Source organism: Thalassophryne amazonica, chromosome 1, assembly GCF_902500255.1.
Source record: "Thalassophryne amazonica chromosome 1, fThaAma1.1, whole genome shotgun sequence".
NCBI classification, from domain to species: domain Eukaryota; kingdom Metazoa; phylum Chordata; class Actinopteri; order Batrachoidiformes; family Batrachoididae; genus Thalassophryne; species Thalassophryne amazonica.
The window spans coordinates 161869080-161886274 of NC_047103.1; the positions used below are offsets into that span (position 1 = coordinate 161869080).

General features: G+C 45.8%; 1 protein-coding gene across 1 annotated transcript in view; it reads right to left on the reverse strand.

The window, feature by feature from the left end:
• Window positions 1-3228: 3228 nt before the first annotated feature.
• Window positions 3229-17195, reverse strand: part of LOC117518410 (sodium/hydrogen exchanger 2-like) — a 45262-nt gene continuing 31295 nt past the window's right edge. The window contains exons 9-13 of the mRNA XM_034179560.1: window positions 8111-8317; window positions 7743-7848; window positions 4450-4566; window positions 4269-4362; window positions 3229-3961 (exon numbers count right to left, since the gene is read on the reverse strand). Of these exons, the coding sequence (XP_034035451.1) occupies window positions 3654-3961; window positions 4269-4362; window positions 4450-4566; window positions 7743-7848; window positions 8111-8317 (832 nt within the window). The 3' untranslated portion in view covers window positions 3229-3653. The remainder of the gene's footprint in view (window positions 3962-4268; window positions 4363-4449; window positions 4567-7742; window positions 7849-8110; window positions 8318-17195) is intronic.

The following is a 17195-nucleotide window of genomic DNA, read 5'->3' on the forward strand; positions in this document are numbered from 1 at the left end:
TACATGTGATTTCTTAGTTTTTAATTTTTAATAAATTTGCACAAAAAAAAAAAACCTTTCTCATGTTGTCATTATGGAGTGTTGTGAGTAGAGTTTTGAGGGAAAAAATAATAATTTACTCCTTTTTGGAATAAGGCTGTAACATAAGAAAATGCGGAAAAGGTGAAGCGCTGTGAAGACTTTCCAGATGCACCGCATAAGCCTGATCATCCTGCTGGGATGTTCACCATCTCCAGGACACTCAACCTTGAACCTATTGGTGAGTTTGCAAAGGGCATGAAACAGCTGCATAAAAGATCCAGGTATTCAGTGACTTTGAGGAGTCAGCTTTCAGAAGTGTATCCGTATGAAAATGTTAAAGCTGAGAGGCATTCACTTATCTCAGCAATGACATTGATGGTGATGATGTTAATGAATGACTAGTCATGTAATAATGTCGCTGATCCTGATGAAAAATTATAGAATTTACTGGCGTTAGTAGAAGTATACACTAAATTAATAATAAAAAAAAAACACTGGATGACCCACATATGAATCAATTAGTGCATATTGACTCTATTTCATGCCTGAGCCTCTTTGAATGCATAATCATCAAGTTATGCTATATCTCAGGCACCACTGATCATACAATCTTTGGTTCACATTACTTGAAATGTACACATTTTTTCAAGGCAAACAGATGACTTAAGTGATCTGTTAAAGTATTTCTCACTCCTTTTCAAAGAAAGGAGTGAGAAATACTTTTGAGCTGTGCTCAAAAATTTCCATACCTTGGAAATTTTTTTTGATTTGTTGGCCATTTTTCAGAGAATATGAAAAACAACTTTTTTTTTCCACTCATGGTTGTGTGAAGCTATTTAATGTCAAACAACTGTGTTTACTCTTTTTAAATCAAAATGACAACAGAAATTAACCAAATGACCCTGATCAAAAATTTACATACCCTGGTGATTTTGGCCTGATAGCATGCACACAAGTTGACACAAACGGATTTGAATGGCTACTAAAGGTAAACATCCTCACCAACGGATTTGAATGGGTACTAAAGGTAAACATCCTCACCTGTGATCTGTTTGCTTGTAAACACTGTGTGTGTATAAAAGGTCAGTGAGTTTCTGGGGTCCTGACAGACCCTTGCATCTTTCATCCAGTGCTGCACTGATGTTTCTGGTTTCTGAGTCATAGGGAAAGCAAATGAAATGTCATCCATCTGTATCAAACAGGAAAGGGATCTAAAAAGATATCCAAGGGACGAGAATGCCAATCAGCAGTGTTCAAACTCTAATTAAGAAGTGGAAAATGATTGATTATGTTGGAACAAACCACAGTCAGGTAGACCAACAAAAATTTCAGCAACAACTGCCAGGAAAATTGTCCGGGATGCAAAGCAAAACCCCCAAATAACTTCTGCTGAAATACAGAACTCTGGGAAAAAAGTGGTGTGGCTGTTTCAAAGTGCACAATAAGGAGGCACTTGAAGAAAAAATGGGATGAATGGTCAGGTTGCCAGAAGAAACCCATTACTATGCAAACGTCAGAGTATCCCGCTTAAAATATGCCAAACAGCACAGAGAACAAAGCCATTTAGGGTGATGAGACCAAAATTGAACTTTTTGGCCACAACCATAAATGTTACATTTGGAGAGGAGTCAACAAGGCCTATGATGAAAGGTACACCCTTCCTACTGTGAAGCATGGAGGTGGATCGCTGATGTTTTGGGGATGTGTGAGCTACAAAGGCACAGGAAATATGGCCAAAATTGATGGCAGGATGAATGCAGTATGTTATCAGAAAATACTGGAGGAAAATTTGCACTCATCAGCTCGAAAGCTACACAGTAAATTCACCAGTGTAAAACTAACACTGGTAGTGTTAATTTAACACTGCCAGTGTACATACGAGGGCTGTCAATAAAGTATAGGTCCTTTTTATTTTTTTCAAAAACTATATGGATTCATTCATATGTTTTTACGTCAGACATGCTTGAACCCTCGTGCGCATGCGTGAGTTTTTCCACACCTGTCGGTGACGTCATTTGCCTGTGAGCACTCCTTGTGGGAGGAGTCGTCCAGCCCCTCGTCGGAATTCCTTTGTCTGAGAAGTTGCTGAGAGACTGGCGCGTTGTTTGATCAAAATTTTTTCTAAACTTTTGAGGCACATCGAAGTGGACAGGGTTTGAAAAATTAAGCTGGTTTTCGGTGAAAATTTTAACTGCTGATGAGAGATTTTGAAGTGATACTGTCACTTTAAGGACTTCCCCATGGAGCGGGACGTCGTGCAGCGCTCCCAGGCGCCGTCATCAGCCTGTTTCAAGCTGAAAACCTCCACATTTCAGGCTCTATTGATGTAGGACATCGTGAGAGAACAGAGACGTTTCAGAAGAAGTCGGTTTCAGCATTTTATCCGGATATTCCACTGTTAAAGGAGATTTTTTTAATGAAAGACGTGCGGGCGGATTGCAGCGTCGGCTCGCAGCCGGTGCGACACTCCGCCACAGGAAAAACACCTCTGTTGGAAGCCTTAAGGACAAGTTGGAACATGTCCAGCTGTTAAACAATTTCTCATATACTCACTCCACTGAAAGCCATCAAAAGCCGCCTGGATTTTACAAATGGTTATCAACACAGAGGTGTTTTTCCTGTGCCGCCGCACTGCGCCGGCTGCGTCCCGACGCGCGGACCCGTCCGCACGTCTTTCATTAAAAAATCTCCTTTAACAGTGGAATATCCGGATAAAATGCTGAAACCGACTTCTTCTGAAACTTCTCTGTTCTCTCACGACGTCCTGGATCAATAGAGCCTGAATGTGGAGGTTTTCAGCTTGAAACAGGCTGACGACGGCGCCTGGGACCGCTGCGCGACGTCTCGCTCCGTGGGAAGTCCTTAAAGCGACAGTATCACCTCAAAATCTCTCATCAGCCGTTAAAATTTTCACCGAAAACCAGCTTAATTTTTCGAACCGTGTCCACTTCGATGTGTCTCACAGGTTTAGAAAAAATTTTGATCAAACAAAGCGCCAGTCTCTCAGCAACTTCTCAGACAAAGGAATTCCGACGAGGGGCTGGACGACTCCTCCCACAAGGAGTGCTCACAGGCGAATGACATCACCGACAGGCGTGGAAAAACTCACGCATGCGCACGAGGATTCAAGCATGTCTGACATAAAAACATATGCATGAAATCCATATAGTTTTTGAAAAAAATAAAAAAGACCTATACTTTATTGACAGACCTCATATGGTCCTACTCTGGCCAGAGTAGGAGCATATACCAGCAGTCACAAGGCAAGAGGCAGGGTACACTCTGGACAGGACGGCAGTTCCATAATAACAATAATAATAATAATAATAATGATGGTTTGAGGGGAATTCCTTATTTCTGATTTGGCATTGCATAAATGAATGGAATGGAGTTGAATTTATTGGTTTATTTCATGTTATGCTCAAAACATGGCCATGACCAAGAAAGAGGATAAATTTACTCCCTTTGCATTCAGTGCCAAACTTAGTGGAGAATTTTCATTCCTTCTGGAGAGCAAAAAGGCCTTGGACACATCCCAGATCCAGCTGCATCATGCACTTAACACCATCAAGATAGGGCACTAGGCCTTTACAATGCACAATACGAATACTAAAGTCAAATTGTTCATCCTGTCATGACCTCCATGAGTCCTGAGACCCCTCTGCTGTGCATCTGAGGAGGGGGTTCCCTGCCCCGTGCTCCCTGGGATCCTGATTCTCAGGTACCCAGACTTGAGGTGGTGTTGGAATTGGCGTTTCTTCTTCTTCTCCAGCAGATCTAAACTCTTGGTCTCTGTTGTCTTCAAGCCTGTGTAAACTGTCCCCTGATTCCCTGATTGTGTTCAACGTTCTTAGAGGAACGAAAGATCTGAATGAAGAGCGTGGTGATACCCCAGAAGACTGGAGACGAGCTGAGAGTCGGACCACCTCATCACCCCCACCTAAGACAAAACCAATCTTTACAATTGTCCACTTATAGCACAGTGATGAAGTGAGAAACTTGATGAATTGTATAAAATGTTTAAAACATCAATGAGATACACCAAACACACAAAGGCTTGATAGGTAACTGAGGAAATATTTCATTTGCATATTTATAGTCGGAAAAACAAAAGCATTACACTCCAGTGCACCCTTTTTAGCATTCGGTCTTTACTTATTTCTTTGAGTTTCCTTCAACTTCATTTGTCTTCTTTACAAATGTGAGTTTGTGATTTATTCGTGGAAATGAACTTTGATTCATCTCACCCTGACTATGTCTTCTGCGGGCGAAAGCAGACTCCAGGTCTCCTCCAGGTTGGAGGGAGAAGTACTTCTGAGACCGAGGTATGTTCTGTGAAGGCTGGAAGAACAAGAATCAGAAGAAGAATCAGATAGAATGGGAAAAGAATACACAATATGGGATCCTTCTGTTAAAACAGTGACCCACCGTATCTCTGAAACTACTTGCACGCAGACTGCGTCTGACAGTTGGATGGCAGCGGATCAAGATCTCTCTGGCCTGGCTGTTGTCAGGTAGATTGTATTTGCTGGTGTAGGCTTGTGTCTGGATGATGTGAAAAACAAAGTGTTAAAGCTGATATACAGATCTCAGTGATGTCTGTTAGAAGCCTTCAGGTTGGTAGTCACCCCGTTTCGTTATTTACAAAATCCAAAAAATCATGCCTTACCTACCTTAGTAAGCTACCCAGCTTTTGGTACAGGCCATGGTTATTGCTCACACTGACGACTACAATACCCTTTGAGCAGAATTCCTGGCATGTGCAGTGAAACGTTTACATATGGTTCAGAACCTGGTGACACATCTGGTAGTATTCAATCAAATTACAAGATCACATGCCATCTGGTGTAACTATCCATGAGACAATCTCAGTCCAGAGTATCTTCAATCATGACTCCACAATGGTGGAACAACCTACCAGCTCCTATTAGAGTAGGGGCATCCCTGCCCATCTTCAGGAACTTATTAGAGACCCATCTCTTTTGAGATCACTTCCTCTGATAACCTTCTGTCACCCTAATGTACCGAGCTCTCTTTCCTTTCCTTCTACACTCATTGTCCTCTGCAATGTCTTTTACTGTACTTGAGCCTGATTCTTTGCTCCGCACATATACGTCAGTTTGGATCAAATGTCTAGTCAAACAACACATGTACAGTCGTGTTCAAAATAATAGCAATGTGTTTAAAAAAAAGTAAACCTCCAAATCCTTATAGGTTTTATTTCCATATACGCAAACACATTGGGAACACTGCATATTCTATTTCAAATTAAAATATGAAGACAAATTGATGAAATTTTTGTTATTACTTTCCAGAAAGTGAAGCAAAAGGAATATTTGGCTGTTCAAAAAAATAGCAGTGTCTGCATGTTTCATTCTGTGACCCTTATAGGGTACCACAGTCTCATTTGAATCCTATGTGATACTGGAGGATTTGACCACTTAGGGGGAACTCAGCACTGTTGCGTAATATGTACACAGCATAACATCACACAGATAAATGGTGTACTGTTTTGTTTTCGGTGGTAATCACCGAAACAGTCGCAATTTTTGGGGGGGGGGTTCCATTGGAGAAGAAAAGGCGAGTCAGATGGGAGACGTTGTGTCTGTAAGTGTAAGCTAACCAGAGTAGCTCTGTTCTCTCGCCTGCGCTCCAGATCATAAACAAACCACAACGCATGTCCACTTTCCCACCGCATTGTCACTTTTTCTTTGCATTTTCACTTTGTTTGCATTTGATTTGCCCAAACACCCACTGATAATACTGTGGTTGGTCTCCCAGAAGTAGAGAAATTACATCATATGCGTCATATTTTACCCCTATAGCGCCGCCCTCAAATGAGACTGCGGTCTCCAATTACACCCTTACAGGTGGCCATTATTTAAGTACAAAGGCAGCAAATGCTGTACATGCTGGCTGCGGTGCATTTCTCTCTGAAAATCTGAGTAAAATGGGTCGTTCCAGACATTGTTCAGAAGAACAGCGTACTTTGTTTAAAAGTTGACTAGAGAGAAAAACATATAAAGAAGTGATGGAAATGATAGACTGCTTTGCTGAAGTGATCTCAAATGCTTTAAAACAGCAACAAAAACCAGAACAATGTAGAAGAAAACAGAAAACCATGATTTAAATACATCAAAGAATAGCCAGAATGGCAAAGACTAGACCAATGATCAGCTTCAGGGTGATCAAAGAACGTCCAAAGTTACCTGTGAGTAAAGTAACAATTAGAAGATACCTGTGTGAAGCCAAGATATAGGCAGGAAGCCCCTGCAAACTCCTACTGTCAAAAAAAAATGATATGCTGAAGAGGTTACAATTTGCCAAACACATTGACTGAGCTAAAAAGAAATGGTGCAACATGTTGTGGACGAATGAAAGCAAGATTGTTCTTTTTGGGTCTGGACAGTTTGTCAGATAACCTCCAGAAACTGAAATCAAGCTACAGCACACTGTGAAGACAGCGGAGTAAGCATCATGATATGGTTTTTTTTTCCCATATTATAGTGTCTGGCCTATTTCTCGCATACTGGGGATCATGGAACACTTTCAATACATCAAAATACTTGAAGAGGTCATGCTGTTTCTTGCCGAAGAGGAAATACCCTTGAAATGGGTATTTCAACAAGACTACGACCCCAAACACACCAGCAAGCAAGCAGCATTTTGATTTCAGACCAACAAGATTAATGTTACAGAGTTATGGAGTGGCCAGCCCAATCCTGGGACCTTAATCCAATAGAAAACTTGTAGAGTAACATCAAAAATGCTGTTTCTGAGACAAAACCAAGAATTGCTGAAGAACTGTGGAATGCAGTCCAGTCTTCCTGGGCTAGAATACCAGAACTGTGGAATGCAGTCCAGTCTTCCTGGGCTAGAATACCTGTTCCTAGGTACCAGAAGTTGGTCGACTCCACGCAGTACCGATGAGATGCAGTTCTCAGAAACAGTGGTTATACAACTAAATATTAGTTCAGTCATTCACAGGAAGCTGAATTTTCAAGCATGTTTCAGTTTATACAGTAAATGTTTGCAATCGTAAAGAAAAATACAGACACTGCTTTTTATTTAACAGCCTAATATTCCTTCTTCTTCGCTTTCTGTAAAGGAATAACAAATCTGATCATTTTTATTTTTATGTTTTGATTTGGAATAGAATGTGCAGTGTTCCCAATACATTTGTGTGCATGAAAATAGAAGCTATTAAAAAGATTTTTGCACGTTTCTTGACCAGCACCATTTGTGACTTAACTTATCTTTTAGCAGGATTATGTATCCAAAAATGTTTGAACCAATCTCCCTTAAACTTTGCAAAAGAGAAGCGTTTAGTGCAACACTTCCATAGTGATGCCCTTAGTGACACTGGTACCCAGGTAAATACTGGCACAGACCTACACGACACCTATAAAACTAGACCTTATCTGAATTTTTGATTCCAAGTCACATTGTCTTGTGTGTCATTGGACAACATACTTCATTTGCATTGTCTCAGTCCATCCAGCTTTGGCTGAGGAAGTAACCTCAGATGGGCTGAGGTCCCATTTAGGACAACTTGTGGACTTTCATCCGCTTCGTGGCATCTGGTGATGAACACCAGCACCAATCAGCCTCAGGCCCTATTTCTTATTTTCAGGAATTATTTCTTCATTCAAATACAGTAAATTACAGTTTTATATAAGATCAATTTCTTTCTTAAGAAAATAGTTTCTGTGTGGTTTTACCTTCTGTCGGATCTTGTACATGTACTTCGACAAGATGTCGTGCATTTTTCTCACATCACCAGCCAAGAACGTCTTCTTTGGTCGAGAGGCTTCATTCCTGTCATCGCTGATGAATGTGAGAGCAGTAAATGGAGATTTGTTATTACTATTGACATCAGGATATGCTCGACTTGCATCTGATGGGAAGCAGCCTCCTCAGCTGTAGCCAAATTAGATTTGGTGTAAATGTTTTATGCATTTAGATGATGGACTTGTCTTTAGTGAGTAGATACACTTTCAGAGTCTTCCTCAAAGACAATTACACTTTACAGAGTGATGTCCAGTCTGTCTTTCATCATAAAAGGACCAGCTCGGTCTATCAAACGTACTTTATAGACACAACAGATGGCGCTGCGCTGATGTCTCCCACAGATGTGTCCAGCAGCTCAATGGCGTTCTGCAGTTCTAGTCTCTTGTACAGAGACACAATGCTGGACTCTTCCTTGTTCTCTTGGAGAAGGATACGCCTCAAAATATGATCGTTGAACTTTTTAAACCTGATGCACAAAAAGAACACAGATCTTGTTAAATTCTCACTTCATGGTCAATAGACATCCATGGATACGTGAGTGCTAAATTACTAGTTTAAAGCTCTAAAAAGAGACGTTTATTTACTTTATAGTAAAAACAGACTCCTGATTTGTGACTACAAATTCAGATCAGTAATTACATAAACTAAATGTTACCCAAGATCAACAAAACAGACTTTCAGCTGAATAATTAAGAGTACACTGCAAGGACAGTTATACTGTGCATACCCCTACCACATGGAAACAGTTAAACTATTTATGTGATATCTCCATACTGTCTGTATACAGTGATATATTTAATATTTCCCCCAAACAATAACAACGCAAAAACAAAAACAACAACAACAACAAAAACATCAGAGACAAGAATACTATCCCTTTTGCAAAGCTTTGGGTGGTAAATGGGCTGCTTTTATATAGGGCTTTTCCATCTGTATCAGAAGCTCAAAGCTCCCATTCACACAGACACACTCACACACCAATGTCAAGGTGCTGCCATGCAAGGTGCTCACTACACACCGGGAGCAACTAGGGGATTAAGGAACTTGCCCAAGGGCCCTTAACGATTTTTTGGTCTGGCTGGCATTTGAACTGAGGATTCTCTGGTCTGTAGCTCAGTGCTTAAATACTAGACCATCACATCCCCAATAAAATGTTAGGTATAGATAGCAACAGAGCCAATCAGGGCATCTCAGACTTAGAAATTGATTCTAAGATACAATGGCATTTACATGCCAAAGAACAAAGAAGACCAAGCTTGCATCCTAGCAAGCAACGGGTAGTACCAGTCCAGATACTCACTATACATAAACAACAGGCTAGAGCAATGCAGATAACGCCAGTAAAATGATGACAGAAGTGCAAGCGAGGTACCAACAGTCAACAGCAGCAACATATAACATATACTACCCTTTAAACAGTAAGTGGCATCACAAGATACATAGAACAAGCTAGAAGCAGTAAGTCCTATATAGGCCCTAAGGCCCATTGGTGATGGTGCTTCTCCCTGGGTTCCATAGCCTGAAGTAGATGAGAGTCTACCCCTCACCCTGAACAAGATGCCAGTTACACAGTGTTTACTTCCCCAGCTGAGGTCGGTCCTCATTTACAGTTGGGTGCACTGAAACAATGCAGATTTGACTGATATGTTCAAGCAGGTACAAGTACCTGCCTGCATGTGTTTATAGCTCCACATTGCCACGTGGGCAGTGACATACAGTAGTGACATACTGGAAAGTACCAGAAGCCACGTGGTCAAAGACGCTCATAGCGTAAACAGTTTCCAGGCAGGCAGGCAGGTAAAATATTTGGTCGTTGAGAATGGCCATAGCAGATGAACACTCCAGTGATTCTGGTTTGCTTGAGGTTTTTTTTCCTGTAATCAAAAAAATACTGAGGGAGTTTTTCCTTACCACTGTTGCTAGCATGCTTGCTCATGGGGTCAGTAAGGTCTTGACCAGGGGTGAGCAACAGGGTGCCATGAAGGGCTAAGATGGTGCAGGTTTTTCTTGTTACTGATCACCTTAGCGGGTGATTACACAAATGATCTGTTATGTGGGCCGCCCAAAGAGGAGGTACTGCTGGCCAACGCCAGAGGGGGCACCCTGCCTGTAGTCGGGTTTCAGGCACCAGAGGGCGCAGTCACCACCCAGGAGCCAGGACTACCAGCTGTCAGTAATCATCATCACTGCACCATAAAAGCCTGGAGGAGACACCACATCTCTGCCGAGATATCAGTTTACCACTCAGTACCGGATCTGACAGCTGAAGTAGAGGCCACCTGGGGACTCGGGACTTGGTGGCTTCGGTGTACTGCAGGTCTTCATTGGCGGCGGAACCTTGTGGGCCCCGGCTCTTCTCTGGATAGGCGTCTCCTACCCTCAGGCCTGCCCACACGTCACCTGTTGTATTTTGTAATTGACTGTCTAAAAGCAGTATTCGACCTGTTGTGCACATTTGCCACAATAAATTGTATTTATTGGACTATCTATTGACCGTTAATTTGCGCCCCCTGTTGTGGGTCTGTGTCATTACACTTCCCCAACAGGATATCTCGGCCAAAGTCATGGATCCTGAGGGGCGTCAACCACCAGTTGAACAGCCAATGGAAGAGCAGGGTGCACAGGCGTCTGCAGGAGGCGTGATTGGTGAGTTGCAGCAAATCCTCACCGCCTTTACTGCTCGGTTGGATCTAATGACCGAGCAGAACGTCATCCTCAATCGTAGAATGGAGGCTCTCACCGCGCAGGTGGAAGCGCGCTCAGGGCGCTGCTGCAGCTCCTCCTCCTGCTGACCCGGTGTCGAATATAGACATTCCACTGGTCATTCAACGACCCCACTCACCTTTCCCTGAAGCATACATAATCCCCCAGAGCCGTACGGGGGTTGTGTGGAGACGTGCGCGGACTTTTTAATGCAGTGTTCGCTCGTCTTTTCACAGCGTCCCGTGATGTACTAGTCGGACGCCAGCAGGGTGGCTTATGTAATTAATTTGCTTCGAGGCGAGGCACGCGCCTGGGCTACGGCTCTCTGGGAGCAGAATTCACGGCTCCTTACCTCTTATACTGGGTTTGTGAGGGAGTTCAGAACAGTCTTTGATCACCCAAACAGAGGCGAGACTGCTTCTACGACGCTGCTGTCAATGAGACAGGGGCGTCGGAGTGCAGCTGAGTATGCGGTCGACTTCCGCATAGCGGCTGCGAGGTCCGGCTGGAATACCGCTGCACTCTGCGCCGCCTTCGTAAACGGACTGTCGTCAGTCCTGAAGGAGCATCTGGTGGCTAAGGATGAGCCGCGGGATTTAGATGGGCTTATAGATCTGGTTATACGGCTAGACAACCGATTGGAAGAACGTTGACGGGAGCGAGACGAAGGACGTTGCCAGGCACGCGCCGCCCCTCTCCCTTCCCGTTCCGAAGCAGCCCCACCTTCCCCATGCTCCAGAGCCCGAGTGCTCCGTGTGACAACAGCCCCCCCTGCTGACGAAGCTATGGACACGAGCAGGGCCAAAATAAAATTAGAAAACAGACAGAGGAGGCTGGCCCGCGGAGAGTGCTTTTTCTGCGGCTCTAACAAGCATCTGCAGAAACAATGCCCCAAGTGGTCAAACACCAACGCTCACCCTTAGAAACTGGGCTAAGGGTGGGCCATAACACACACGCGGGTACTGCACGAAAATCCGCACGAATCCCAGTTGTGATCCTCTGTGGGGATTTAACCCTTCAAGCCCCAGCACTGATTGACATGGGATCGGAAGGGAATCTGCTTGATAGCAGATGGGCTACAGAAGTAGGGCTCCCTCTAGTGGCCCTTCCTTCACCAGTGATGGCACCCTTCTTCCATTAATCACACACCAGACACAGCCCTTAACACTTATTGTGTCTGGGAATCACAGGGAGGAGATTGTGTTTTTTGTGACACCTTCTACCTCCAGAGTAATTTTGGGCTATCCATGGATTAGTAAGCACAATCCCCAGATTGATTGGCCGTCTGGGGTTGTGGTTCAATGGAAAGAAACCTGCCACCGGGAGTGTTTACGATCCTTGGTTCCACCCGGTGTGACTGCTAAAGAGGAGGTTCGAGTCCCCCCCAATCTCAGGACAGTGCCTGTTGAGTACCATGACCTTGCTGACGTTTTCAGCAAAGATCTGGCACTCACTCTACCCCCGCATCGACTGTACGATTGTGCCATTGATTTAATCCCGGGTGCTGAGTATCCGTCCAGTAAACTGTACAACCTCTCACGCCCCGAACGAGAATCAATGGAGACCTACATCCGGGACTCATTAGCTGCCGGGTTGATCCGGAACTCCACCTCCCCGATGGGTGCAGGTTTCTTTTTTGTGGGCAAGAAAGACGGCGGACTACGTCCATGCATTGATTACAGAGGGCTGAACGAGATCACGGTTCGCAACCGATACCCATTGCCCCTGTTGGATTCAGTGTTCATGCCCCTGCATGGAGCCAAAATATTCACTAAATTGGATCTTAGGAATGCGTATCACCTGGTTCGGATCCGGAAGGGAGACGAATGGAAGACGGCATTTAACACCCCCTTAGGTCACTTTGAGTACCTAGTCATGCCGTTCGGCCTCACTAATGCCCCCGCGACATTCCAAGCATTAGTAAATGACGTCTTGCGAGACTTCCTGCATTGGTTCGTCTTCGTATATCTAGACGATATCCTCATCTTCTCCCCGGATCCTGAGACCCATGTTAGGCATGTACGTCAGGTCCTGCAGCGGTTGTTGGAGAACCGGCTGTTTGTGAAGGGCGAGAAGTGCGAGTTCCACCGTACTTCTTTGTCCTTCATGGGGTTCATAATCTCCTCCAACTCTGTCGCCCCTGATCCGGCCAAGGTAGTGGCGGTGAGAGATTGGCCCCAACCGGCAAGCCGTAGGAAGCTGCAACAGTTCCTCGGCTTCGCTAATTTCTATCGGAGGTTTATCAAGGGCTATAGTCAGGTTGTTGGTCCCCTTACAGCCCTGACCTCCCCAAAAGTTCCCTTCACCTGGTCGGATCGGTGCGAGGCCGCGTTTAGGGAGTTGAAACGCCGGTTCTCTACTGCGCCAGTTCTGGTGCAGCCTGATCCTAGCCGCCAGTTTGTTGTGGAAGTAGATGCCTCTGACTCAGGGATAGGAGCTGTGCTGTCCCAGAGCGGGGAGTCCGATAAGGTACTCCACCCCTGTGCCTATTTCTCCCGCAGGTTGACCCCAGCAGAGCGGAATTATGACGTCGGCAATCGGGAGCTCCTGGCGGTGAAGGAGGCCCTGGAGGAGTGGAGACACTTGTTTGAGGGAGCTGTGGTTCCATTCATGGTCTTCACCGACCATTGGAACCTGGAGTATATCCGGACCGCTAAGCGTCTGAACCCCAGGCAAGCCCGTTGGTCTCTGTTTTTGGCCATTTTGACTTTAGGATCACCTATCTCCCTGGGACTAAGAACCAGCGGTCTGACACACTGTCCCAGGTGCATGAAGAGGAAGTCAGAGCGGAGCTGTCGGATCAACCAGAAAACATCATCCCGGAGTCCACTATCATTGCCACACTGACGTGGGATGTGGAGAACATCGTCAGGGAGGCCCTGACGCGTCACCCGGACCCCGGCGGTGGACCACCTAACCGTTTGTACGTCCCACCAGACGCTAGGACGGCAGTTTTGGACTTCTGCCATGGTTTCAGGCTTGCCTGCCATCCAGGGGTGCAGAGGACCGTGGCAGTTGTCCGGCAGCGGTTCTGTTGGGTGTCTTTGGAAGCCGATGTCCGGGAGTATATCCAGGCCTGTACCACCTGTGCCAGGGGCAAGGCAGTCCACCAACCGGAGAAGGGACTCCTCCAGCCGCTGCCTGTGCCTCATCGCCCCTGGTCCCATATTGGCCTGGACTTCGTCACGGGTCTCCCTGCGTCCCAGGGTATGACAACCATCCTGACGATAGTGGACCGGTTCTCCAAGGCGGCCCACTTCGTGGCCCTCCCGAAGCTCCCGTCGGCCCAGGAGACTGCAGACCTCCTGGTCCACCACGTCATATGTCTGCATGGTATCCCTACGAACATCGTCTCGGATCGTGGTCCTCAGTTCTCCTCCCTGGTCTGGAGGAGTTTCTGCAGGGAACTGGGGGCCACCGTGAGCCTTTCATCCGGGTACCACCCACAGACCAACGGACAAGCAGAGCGGGCTAATCAAGAGTTGGAACAGGCCCTGCGGTGTATGACCTCCGCGCACCCGACAGCCTGGAGTCAACATCTGGCCTGGATCGAGTACGCTCATAACAGTCAAGTTTCATCAGCAACCGGCCTCTCCCCATTTGAAGCGTGTTTGGGGTACCAGCCCCCATTGTTTCCAGCTGTGGAGGGAGAGGTCGGGGTTCCCTCGGTCCAGGCCCACCTCAGGAGGTGCCGTCGGGTGTGGCGTACAGCCCGCTCTGCCCTGCTGAAAGCCCGGACGAGGGCGAAGAGCCATGCAGACCGCCGACGTGACCCGGCCCCGGAATATCAGCCCGGGCAGGAGGTCTGGCTGTCAACAAAGAACATTCCTCTCAACACGGAGTCGCAAAAACTGACGGACAGGTATATTGGACCTTACAAGATCGCCAAAGTCATCAGTCCAGCCGCAGTGAAGCTGAAACTCCCAGCTTCACTGTGGATCCATCCTGTTTTTCATGTCTCCAAGATCAAACCATACCACACCTCAGACCTTTGCACCCCCGGACCTGCGCTGCCTCCTGCCCACATCATCAACGGCGAGCCTGCGTGGACTGTCCGCAGGCTCCTGGATATTCGCCGGAGGGATCGGGGTCTCCAATATCTGGTGGACTGGGAGGGTTATGGACCTGAAGAACGCTCCTGGGTGAAGAGGAGCTTCATCCTGGACCCGGCCCTCCTGGCCGAGTTCTACCAGCAACACCCCGACAAGCCAGGTCGGGCACCAGGAGGCGCCCATTGAGGGGGGGGGGTCCTGTTATGTGGGCCGCCCGAAGAGGAGGTACTGCTGGCCAATGCCTGAGGGCGCCCTGCCTGTAGTCGGGTTTCAGGTACCAGAGGGCGCAGTCACGTCACCACCCAGGAGCCAGGACTACCAGCTGTCAGTAATCATCATCACTGCACCATAAAAGCCTGGAGGAGACACCACATCTCTGCCGAGATATCAGTTTACCACTCAGTACCGGATCTGACAGCTGAAGTAGAGGCCACCTGGGGACTCGGGACTTGGTGGCTTCGGTGTACTGCAGGTGTTCGTTGGCGGCGGAACCTTGTGGGCCCTGGCTCTTCTCTGGATAGGCGTCTCCTACCCTCGGGCCTGCCCACATGTCACCTGTTGTATTTTGTAATTGACTGTCTAAAAGCAGTATTCGACCTGTTGTGCACATTTGCCACAATAAATTGTATTTATTGGACTATCTATTGACCGTTCATTTGCGCCCCCTGTTGTGGGTCCGTGTCATTACACTTCCCCAACATGATCAGGACTTTTAATTGAGGGCAAAAGTTCATCATTAAAACTTGAGGTGCTGAGGTGATGCAAGAAAGGAAAACCTACACCATCCTGGCAGTTGCCCACCCCTGGCCTAGATCGTACTTGTGTATAGTTTGCAAAATACGATTGGCGCTAAACTTAAAACAAATAGAATCCCAGATGCAGGCAGCCAGGGCACAGAAGTTGGGCAGGGCACCAAGGTGCTTTAGTAACCTTCAGTGCCAAACAAGCTAATCAGTCAGTGACAGAGCGATTCACTGAGATGACTAGAAGACAACAGTGACAGGGCAAGAATACAAAAACCAAGTTCAAATGCAAGGACAGGGCGGATATCGTGGGGGAGGTGCTAGGACTCTGAAAATGCAAAAACACACAGCGGGGGAAAAAGACACTTACAACAAAAGAAAAGTACTTACAAGAAAAGACCAAAGTAGAGACTAACAGAACGCGTGACAGAGGCAATCGACCGGCAGGTGAACAACAAAGGTGTGACTTAAATACAACCTCAACTAATTAACAGCAAGTGTATAACCAGTTAAGAGCTGGGGCATGAGAGAAAATAAAGGGACATCCAAAGATACAATATAAAACAAGTGGAGTGGAAATAAATAAAAACAGAAATAAAACCAAATCATGAAATGTAAAACCAAAACATAAAGTACACGAAACTGCAAAAACAAACGTTGAACAAACAGACATGATGTAGAAAACCACTCAACATAGATCAAATAACAAACAGTCCAAACCCAAAAGCTAACATCATAGGCAATACACAGAGTAAAAAATGTGGAACTCAAACTGGGACAGAGTGAGAACAGGGAACACAAGACAGTCCTAAGGGCCCCTTCATACATAGTCCATAGTATGGTCGAGGTCTGGTTGATTACGGTGAAACAGCGCAAAACAGTTTGAAATTAGTGCCCACAAAACATCGAGCTGGCGGGTAGGTGTGCATTAACCCGGTGCGAGAGTTTGTGCATGCACAGGTGTCTTTCGAGCAGGAACAGTGCTAGGTGCAGCACATGGCACCGCTTATGTGGAAGAAATAAAAACCAGCTGGTGTGTGTGGGACTACATCGTGCCACTTATGTGGAATAAATAAAAAAAATAACAAGCCAGTACCAGTGGGACCACATCGTGCTGCTTATGTAGAATAAGAAAAAAAAAAAAAAAAAAAAAAAAAAAAACACCACCCGGGATGCGAACTCATGCCTTTTAAAAGCTCTGATTCCCAGTCAGCAACATTACCACTGCGGCTATGGAGCTGTTCTTTGAACACTATGGGAAGCCGCTTCATATCAGGAAGGACATGGAAGTATTACAAAAAAAATTAAAATCACACACCATGTAAAAACACTGCATTTATCAAGCGAGCAATACAAATATGAACCCATGGTCACTGACATACAGTCATGAAATAACATGAATGAGAAGCAGGGCGCTCTTATCATGTCCACATCTGCTGTCGGCGTATCCAGCCGGCCCCAAGTGCATGTACTGCCCGAGATGCGTGTCTTGTGGACGGTGCACCACAGCACAGACACTGCATCATGTAGAACAGTGCACATGTGGGTGAAGTGATGGTCACATCACCCACTGCGTGTTCTGATCTGACGGTCTGTTTCAACCTGGCAGGCGGTCAATGTCCACTCTGTGCACGCGCGTACTCGCTACAGCTTGTTGCCACTATGATTTATGTTTTTACTTACAACCCCAATTCCAATGAAGTTGGGACATTGTGTAAAATGTAAATAAAAACAGAACACAATGGTTTGCAAATCCGCTTTAACCTATATTCAATTGAATACACCACAAAGACAAGATATTTAATGTTCAAACTGATAAACTTTACTGTTTTTGTGCATATATGAGGTCTATTAGAAAAGTATCCGACCTTATTATTTTTTTCAA